Here is a 10,282-nt window from a genome sequence, read left to right on the forward strand (position 1 = left end):
TTAAGAGGACGCTATTTAATTATAAACGCATATTTGTGAAGTTGTACAAACAATTTACAATTTTTAAATACTCATAACTTTCTTTAAAATTAAAATATAATAAAAAGCCCAAGAGGAGCCCTTCATAATAGTCTTACCTTTGATTTTAATAAGAGGTTATTAAGAGCACTTATTTTTAAGCTAACTGAGCTAAATGTGATCTGCTGAACGTAAAATTTGATATGTACACTCTTGTAAGACGGAGACAATACATATGGGTGTAGCGTCCTCTTAATCATATTTACAAGATTATTTTCTTTACTTCAGGCCACGAGAAGACATAATTGGCTTGTGCATCCAAATGAATGCACTCTACCATCTCGAGGTCTAATATTTTACCACTCGGCTACCAGTATGTGAATACCGCTTGTTACGGTATAGTGGTGGGAAAGTGTAGAAATAGATAAGCTTTGGCCGACCGCTTTATGAGTTCTTTCATGGCCCAGAATATACAACTTAATTGTACATTTAAGAAATATGTTATTAATTTTTTAATTGCAAATTATCTCATTCTGTATTTTTAAATATAAATATTTTAATACATTTTAAAAAAACTGTTACTTTTTGCTCAATATTTGTATTGGTATATACAAACATTTAAATTTCATTATGAAAGTGTAAGCATTTCAACTATTTGAGATATTATTACTGAAATAATATTTTTTATTATTATCATTATATTTTACACAATCTGATAGTTTATTTATAGTGCCAGTGATGAATTATTTTAAGGAATCAGAAGTCTTGAATAAAAATAGATTAATATGAACCAAATTAATATTTCACTAACAGTAAAATAAATGTTTTTTTTACTAAATATTATAAAGACAATTTTTTTTAAAGTTAATCATTATTATTACTATGCGTAATATAATATGTACTAATAAAAATAATATACTTAGTATTTTTTTGGAAATTTTTATTTTTTATTTTACTGGAATATGTCTTAGGTATGAATCTACATTTTATTTCACCTAAAAATATATTACTTATATAAATTAAAGAAATATCTAGTACCTAGTATAATTGCCTCTGGCTCGTGGTTAAAATGTGTTAATTATTTAATTAACTATTTAATGCATTAATTTTAGGCTTCAATGAAATTGACTATACTTTTTATTAATTTATGATTGTAGCTTATAATTGATTATCATTATGGTACTGAATAATTAAAATTTAGGATAACATGTATCTACTCTTAAACTTTTTAAAAATGAAAATAAAAAATCTTATCAAATTTGTTTAAATATTATATTACAAAAAACACAACTTTATTTTGTCAACATATAGTAAGTTAAAAAAATATTAACAACATTATGTAGTTGTATAACATAAAGATATTAAATAATATAAATAAAACAATAAACATTCATATTTTATATTGTAAATAACGTCAAAAAAAAAAATGTAATATTTTATTAAATAACAAAACATTGTTAAATATTAAATTATAATTCAATAAATATATATAATAGTTAAAAATAATAATGAAAGTTACTGGCAGTTGTTATTGCTTGCAGCCACTTGTGCTGCTAAATCTGCAAACTTAGCAGTGTAATCCACACTGTTCTCACTCATAAGACACTGAAATTGGGCTTCTACCTATTAACAAAAATAATTATTTTTTATTATTTATAGCGTTCATTTGAGAAATTAACAGGTTCTACGGTAAGGTAAACAGGAGGTTTCTCATAGACGGCTGGATTTCTTTATAAAATCAAATTTACACAAAAAAATTCATTTTCAACAAATTATTAAATTTCTTTTAAGTCAAATTGATCAAGAGCAAGGTTTATGTTAACCATTCTTAATTTAACATTAAAAAATAATAAAGACCCAGTTCAATAGTTGGCTATGTATGATTGGAACTTTGTAGAATAAATGTCACTAATATGAATTGAATAAAGTACCGAACATTTTGAACACTTATAAATAGTTAAAAAATTATATTATGTCTAGAAAATGCCAATATAAAATTATTTGCAGTTATTAATTTTAAAATTACAACAAAATTGGTTTTTCAAAAATGTATGTTGCTCTCTTTTTTTTGAAATGCTATGAATTTTTTACTTTTAACAGGCTAAAAGTAATAATTATATTCTATCCATCAAATTTTACCCCTCAACCCTCAACATCAGTTGCCAACTAACGGTGATCAATCACAGAGCACCTGACAAGTACCAACTACCGAGGGGGTCCAAAAGTTCTGACAACTAAGTCTGTATGTGCGAATATGAATAAACTTAAAAGGAAGAGTAATACCAAATATAAACAATTTGATACTAGAAATTTAAAAGGCTTCAAAAAGTGATGAGTTATTAATCATGACACAAAAAAAATTAACTGTTCCTACTTCTATAGATTGCCAAATAGCTAGTTAAACAATACAATTGGCTCTACACAGTTCATGACTTTTGGGTCTCTAGATTACCCACTCTTCCGAGCTTTACCTTGATGGGAATAAACAGTGGAGTATAACTATACAGATAGTAAGAATGTGCATCATAACAATTTCTTCAGAAATCAAAAAATGAAAAAGCATTATTATCAATCATTAAAATGTTTATAGGACACAATTTGGGCCATTTCATAACAGATTATATTCATGAACTCATAACTGATTTTTAAAAATACAATTAAAAGTTTTTATTTATTTTGGATAAAAATGAGAAATTAATGAACTTAAATAAACATAATATAAACTGTACTATTTATATACTCCGGAACATTTATTTTCTGAACAACTTTGGCCAAACTAGATCATCTCTCAATGCTTACTTAATGAAGAGTTTCTTACACCCTTATTACCAAAGTGAAAAAAAAGTTGAGATAACATTAATGTTAACGTTAACTCTATTCCACAAGAGAACTTTCCGATTCTGCACATGTAGAATGAGGTCTGCCGAATAACAACAACCGACCGTTAGGGCACAAGACAAAATGTAATCGTTTTCCATCAACATGAGCGGCATCACTATTATCATACACCACCTATTGAGAATTTGATGGGGGATAGAGCAGATTTGACTCAGTTTCATAACGTGGTATGTCCTCTCGAGGAACAGAATATAATTAGTAGCAATATATAATACACATACAGTATCGGAAATCCACTTCATCACTCAATACAAAGTAAATAATTAAATAAAGTGCTTTTGTTTGACATTTTACAGGCCATAAAATAAATTATTCTTACTATTAATTACTCAATATTATGTGAACATATTTATAAAGAAGAACATTAAATAGAATAGAACTTTTAATATTAGTATTTTACTTACATCATTTGAAATAACTTTTTGATCATCATTCCTTGTTGATTCAGCCATTTGTTCTTTATCTAGATGACCTAAGAAACTACTTAATGAAAAGTCCATCTGAAATTAAAAACGGTATTTAGATGAAGAAAACCAAGTAACCTTAGTCATAATTATATAAAATAATGATGAATAATTTATTAGTCATATTTTAAACAATTAAAACTTGACATACATCTGGATTAAGCCATTGATTGCTATCATCCTTCAAAAGTCTAGAAGGACTAGTGGATGGTGTTGTTAAGCTATTAGCTGATGTTGAACCACTACAGTTTGATAAAATACCAGAAAAATTTGGAGCTGAGAGTTCATTCATGGACGGCAACGCTATGTCCATTAACCTGTTTATAGCGGATGATGTGATACTTACATCATCCGGAATATCTTCATCGGGCGGTTCCCGCACTCCTAAAAGAAAATTCAAATTATTATTATCGACCTAAATGTATTGTATATTACAATAATAAATAAATAAATAAAAAAATATTTATATAAATTACTTAATATATTATTAGGTAAATTTTAAAATAAAATGCAAAAGTTGTGAGTCTTACATAAAAATTATTACAAGTACAATATTTAACAAGTACAGCTTATAACACTATGGTCAATTTAAAATAAACTAAGCAAAACTGATGGTTCAAAATAAGCTTAATGTATCATGTATTTGAATAGTTGATTTAGTTTATAGTTGGTGAAGTGCATTGATTAATTTAAGTTGTACATGAGTAAGTTCTAACCCCCCCCTCTTCAACAAAGTTTCAATAAAAAAAGAAAAAACCCCTCCCAATTTTTTTCAATAAAAATAAATAAATATTTAGTCTTCACTAAACCTAACACTACTACATTTAACATATTTCATGGTTGATAATACTACACCTATAGCCATGGCTTTACATTTTCAACAATTCATGTAAGTAAAATGTTGTTAAATTGGGTCAGCTACATAAATAATTGTCTATAGACTTTTTTTTTTTTTTTTTTTTATTTTAGAACTTTTAGCTTAAAACTATTACAGTTCAACGATTACAACATTAAATAAAATATGAGTTATATAGATAATAACAAAGTGTCTATAGACTTATAATATAGAAAAATGTATAGATTTTTCAAAAATTTGGATCATCAAGTAGGTTAGAAAAATTAATTGTGAATTAAAATCTTCAAAATTAATAATAGACCATACCATCAGCATAGGTATTGATGGAACACAACAATCAAGTGGGTGTTTTAGCGAAGGAAGGAATTTAAAGGCCCTTTAAATTATTATGTAAAATATTATCAAAATCTAGTACATAGGCAAAAAAAAGAAAAATACTAGTAAATACACTTTCATAAATAATAATTTTTGAGTTGTAATTTTATGGACTTACCCATTCCTACCATATTTTGTCGTTGTGATAGACATGGGAATTCTAATTTAAGAAGATAAGAATGAAGAGGTATTAAACATTAATTTTATCATATTTCAGTTATAACAAGAAGTTCAAGTTAGTTGTTTGGTATCCTTCTGTAATAAAGATGTTAGAAGATAGTTCTGTAAATTGAGTAGTTGTGGGGTAGGTGATCAATTTTTAGTTTGTAAGATGCAAAATGAAGAAACATTATAATACATATTCCAAAACTGTTTATATCATAATATTTTTCATTTATACTTAATTCAAATAAATGGAACACTATTATACTAACTTTTTGGTGAAAGCTGGGCTTGATCTACTTGGTTAATATCACATTTTTCGCCGTCCATAATCTGATTCTGCTCAGAACTAATTGCTGGAACAATAGGCCTGAAGTTAGATGTTTGCACAATAGTTAAACTGGTCTTTGGCTGGAGTGGCAGAAGTTTTTGAACAATGCCCACATGTTTATTACTCGGTCGTCCTGTTCGATTACAATACCTTGGTTGCAATTTCTGCAGAATAAAGTTCAAGGGTTTAATAATTAATAACTATACAAGATAAACATTAAAATTAAGAGTAAAATCCACAATTTATAAATTTAAATTAAAAACTGAAACTGTACATAAATAATCTTACATCAAGTTGAGCTTTGAATGAACCAGTCGAATGCAAAGGTTTTGGTTGCAAAGGTCGTCTAAATACTGATGATGGGTTAACCATAACTTTACAGCCACTGACTAATGAGTATGCACCACGCTGATTTTGATCCACCTCTGTTTTAATCTAAAATTACAAACACAATCGTATTTTAAGAGTTAATATTATTTTATAAAATTAACACAATTCGTTAATATTATTTTATAAAATTAACACAATTCAATTGCTTATTAAAATTTACCTCTGTCTGTCTTGGCAAACTATGTGGTTTATTGTTCACAGAACCGCATGAACAGCCCTAAAAGTTTCACATAAAATTAGGCTTATACTCATTTAATTATAGAATAAAGATTCAATGTAAACATTTAAGAATCTAGACATACTTTAGAAGAAGTTAAATTATACTGAGCAATAGAAATGAGTTTATTGAGCGATTGGGATATTCGATTGTGACTGGTAGCTTCAACACAATCTTCAAACCAATATTCAAGTTGAATTTTGGATTCACCACCACACTAAAAAAAAAACAGATATTTTATTTACAGTGTATATCTTCTATTTAATGCTGATAAAGTAATATTACTATGAGATAAAGTTCCCCAAATTTAATAGTTTCAACATTGGCCAATGTCCATCCCTGTTTGACTCTTGCAATAAATTCATCTTTCTTCTCTTTTTCTTGATCATGTGATGAAATAACTGGATCACTTTTGGGAGGACTTGCCATTAGAATATCCAAGCCTTTTTCACCATCGTAACTCACATCTGGTATCGGACACATTGTTGACGGACATGAAGTTGAATTACTCTCTTGACTCCCAGTTGATCCAGATGCAGAATTAACTGTTTCTGTGCGTACCCGTTTGACATATGGTTTTTGAACTTTGGTTGAAGGAAACTTAAAACAAAAAATGAACAATTTTTAAAATAAATAATATACAAAGTAAAAAAATATTGCAAAATTGTAATGTTACCTTTTGAAGAATTGAATCTACAGATTCTTTAGAAATTCCATGAGTGTTTCTATGAGCTAATAAACTAACATTTGTATTTTCAATATCACTAAAATTTACACTAATAGGAGTAATATTAACACCAGTAGCCGGAGCAACTCTTAGAATTCTTTTGGATTCTTGATCAACTTCTAGTGTTTTAACTCTGTGTATTTGTTCACGCTAGTAATAAAGTGATTAAGGACATTTAATTTAGACAGAATCAACTTAAATACTGACACATATAATGAATATCAAATACTTAATGGTGAAAAGGATACAAGTTTCCGATTTTCTGTTTGCCATCTATTTTCTAAAAATGCCAAAAGCATAGATAAAGGTTTCTGTAACTCAACTGTTGCTCTAATACGAGGGTTCATGGCAAGCGATTGCACTAAAGACCATGTATCCATATCACGAGGCCTTAATTCAACACTTACTTTTCCCGGTAATTTTAAGTCTCCAATTGTATCTGAAAAATTTAAATTATATTACAACAAATGTTAACAGTAAAAAAAATTAATTATACCTTCAAGACAATTGAGCTTTCTCAAAGCTCTACAATGTGGTGTTTTAACTTTCCACAATTTTCCTTTACTCCTGACTTTAGTTGAACCATGATAAATCATTTCATACAATTTTGACCAATTTTTATCATTACAAAATCCAATCCTTCGTTTAAGTTCGCCATAATTAATTAATCCATAAAGCTCTTGCACTACTTTTTGCATTTCTACAATAATACAGTGATATGAATAGTTAGTTATTAACAAATACATTTAAAACATATAATTAATCATTTGTCATTACCTTTAGGAAATTCGATATATTTGCAAATTTTATGCCATGTCTTATAGTAAAAGTGCCTTAACTGCTCTTTACTTTTAATAGCTTGTTCACAAGAACCTTTACGCCTAGCTCTGTTCACCATAAACCATTGAATAGATTCAAAATCTTTGCCAAACTCATTTAAGCCTTCAAAAAAATAATTGGTATCCTCGGCTGACCAAAGTTCACGCCTAATTTTTGAAGACTTGAAAACTGGAGCATCATTTGAGTCTGTAATAGATATGTGAAATTAACACAAATATAAAACATATGAAAGCAAAGCTAGGATGCAGACACAATCTACAAACCTAATTTGGTGCAACTGGGTCCAGGTGAAGTAGACACCGGTGTCATACGTAATTTTTTGGACACCCTAGCACTGGTTCTCAACAGCACACCTTTTTCAGAGACGACTGTTGGAGCATCGGACTCCAGATGACAGTAATCCGGTTTGATCTTCTCGTCCATATTACTGCAGTGTAATCGACGACGAAAAATCTGAGAGGACGATGTTTTGACCCAATTATTATGGATATGAAGTAGCAAATCGAATATTAAAATAAAAAAATACACAGTGCTCGGCACTTACCCAGGGCGACAATCGTCTTGGTAGCTGCCTAACCAACACCAGAACTCATGTCCACAGCTCGATGAAGTCGTCGGACTGGCTTGGAGCTTTGGATCGCGCGGGGTCAATTAGCGCCATTGTGGAAATCCTCCGGGGACGACGCACACAATTCTGGGTAATCCCGGACGATCGGAGTCGTTATTATTTGTCTGACGCGGGCGGCACCATACCTAATTTTCGGACAGCAACGAGGACATTGAAAAAACGACACGGAAAACGGCAGAGATCGAGCGCAAAAGTCTAACGCACAGAGTCACTATTGCAATACTCAGTAGTCACTTGTACGCGCAGAAAATGATAAACAGAAAAATCGCTCTAATCAAACGGACACACAACAACAAACATGGCGAAATGTACTGTTATCATTGCAACGGTGCTTCGATATTTTGATGGTGGCGTGCGAAGGAGGGGAAGAAAATGATGACCGAAAAGCGTTTGCGAAGAGACTGCGAGTCACCTATTCCGTATTTCTTGTGTTACAGGGAAAATGGCAATACAAATGCGAGTACATTATGGTAGTCGTCCAAGGTTCTTAATTATATTATTATTACACATGGACATTGGTACGCGTCGGATCCTCGGATAACGATCGCAGTGTAATTTTAAAATATTATTGTTAAAGTGTAATATACATAAATGGATAAATGTATAGTATATAGTATACTTGTATGCCCGGGTACAGGGGCGGAATGGATGCTGTTGGTCTATAGAGTGAAAACTAATTAGGGGCCCGTGTATATTTTTTTAAGCTTCCTAAAATTAGGAAAGAGTTCAACATTACAGTAAGAGTCAAATTTAAGAAAGGGCCCTACAGTGCGGTAATCGGGGCCCCGATCATAAATACGTATATGGGGGCCAAGAGTACTACTTGGTTTATAGCACCCTGGACCAGTTCACCCCTGTCTGTGTATTCAATTATACATATTACATACCATCGGTGCGCTTCAGTGCCGCAACTAGAGATGAAAGGACTCAGGGCACTCAGTTGCGAGTTGAATTTAAGGTTCCCTATTTCAAACCTTTATGTCTAAAAAAGGGTCCCGTAAATAAAATAATATGGCCCTTTTGGGGGTGCATTGCACCTTAGCACCACCGCTAATTGGAGCGCTGAGTGCCCTGATTTATTGTTTTTGCGGACGACGGGTGAGTCAAAAACATATCAGCCACGAATTGCGGAATAAAAATCCCCTGAAAAATAAAATCCCTGACTTCAATATAATACACACAAACACATGCAAATTTTTGAGCGGTAAAATAAATATTAAAAATTTTTTGAATTCGGTAAGCCACAATATTAAGAGACCATCTAATAATTAACAGTGATGAATTAACCATTGTTTGATGATTATTTTATTATTTGTATTATTTTACATATTATTGGACGATCATTCGAAATATTTGAATATTATATTTTTTAACTGTATAAGTATACCTAAATTAATTGACTATTATTTGATAATTATTTAATTAATATTATTTGACGTATTCGAAATATTTTTTTTTTACTTTGAGTATAACTACCTCCATTAACTATTGTTTGATAATTATTTTAATTTTAATTTTATATTATTTGAAATATTTCATGTATATTAAGTACAACTTGTAAAAAAAGCTTTCTAATAATATTTTATTTATATTATAGTCAAAACATTAAAAGAAACGTAGGTATGTAATATTTAAAATTTTTAATCCTTAACTAAAACAATTGAACATTTTCTAAATTTTAAGTGTCTATTACTATTTACTACACTATAAGTATATATTTTTAATTAAATATTATTAATGTTGGTAATTAGTACTAATTACACTAGGTAATTAAAGTTTAAGAGAAATATGCTTCCAATAATTTGCATGTGTGTGAGTAATAGATATTGTAGTTTGGGAATTTTTTTTTCCTAGGGTAGGAGATTTTTTCCCAGGGTTGTTCATCTGGGGATTTTATTTACGGGAATTTTTTTCTCGGGGATTTTTATTCCGATTACCACCAGCCACACCTACATATCTTCGCATAGTCCATTGCAGCTGCATAATTAAATCAACTTTTTGAGCGGAAAGCGTTCCGTACACGGAGATACCTAAATAAAAGTTAAAACCTATTAGTAATTCTAGTTACTGATAAGTTTGTTTTGTGTTGTTGTAATTTAATCAAGTGGAATTCCGCACACGACGCTACTTGTTTGTAACTTGTCTGAAACTTGTTGTACAGCTAGTTGATAGCGACGCGACTTCCCAGTATCCTATATAGCTATATTTGAGTTTCTAGTTGCCTATTTTATAGTGTCATTCCATTGGATGGAACCTATTTGATTGTAGACTTTACTATAATTTATCACATTTAATATGCATATAATATATTCATAATGCATGAACAAATTTTTAATATTAAACTTGTGGGAGAAGTGGAAAAAAATCCAGAATTGT

General features: G+C 29.9%; 1 protein-coding gene across 1 annotated transcript; it reads right to left on the reverse strand.

The window, feature by feature from the left end:
* Positions 1-1,433: 1,433 nt before the first annotated feature.
* Positions 1,434-8,188, reverse strand: LOC111034764 (protein cramped). Its single transcript, XM_022316119.1, has 14 exons — positions 7,823-8,188; positions 7,542-7,731; positions 7,216-7,464; positions 6,935-7,138; positions 6,687-6,877; positions 6,388-6,588; positions 5,997-6,311; positions 5,797-5,928; positions 5,655-5,711; positions 5,393-5,539; positions 5,046-5,268; positions 3,532-3,764; positions 3,321-3,416; positions 1,434-1,641 (listed from the first exon to the last, which is right to left on the reverse strand). Exons 2-14 carry the CDS (start codon positions 7,699-7,701, stop codon positions 1,534-1,536), a joined length of 2,316 nt encoding a protein of 771 aa, XP_022171811.1. The 5' UTR covers positions 7,702-7,731; positions 7,823-8,188; the 3' UTR covers positions 1,434-1,533.
* Between the last annotated feature and the right edge of the window lie 2,094 nt (positions 8,189-10,282).

Source organism: Myzus persicae, unplaced genomic scaffold, assembly GCF_001856785.1.
Source record: "Myzus persicae strain clone G006 unplaced genomic scaffold, MPER_G0061.0, whole genome shotgun sequence".
Lineage (NCBI taxonomy): Eukaryota > Metazoa > Arthropoda > Insecta > Hemiptera > Aphididae > Myzus > Myzus persicae.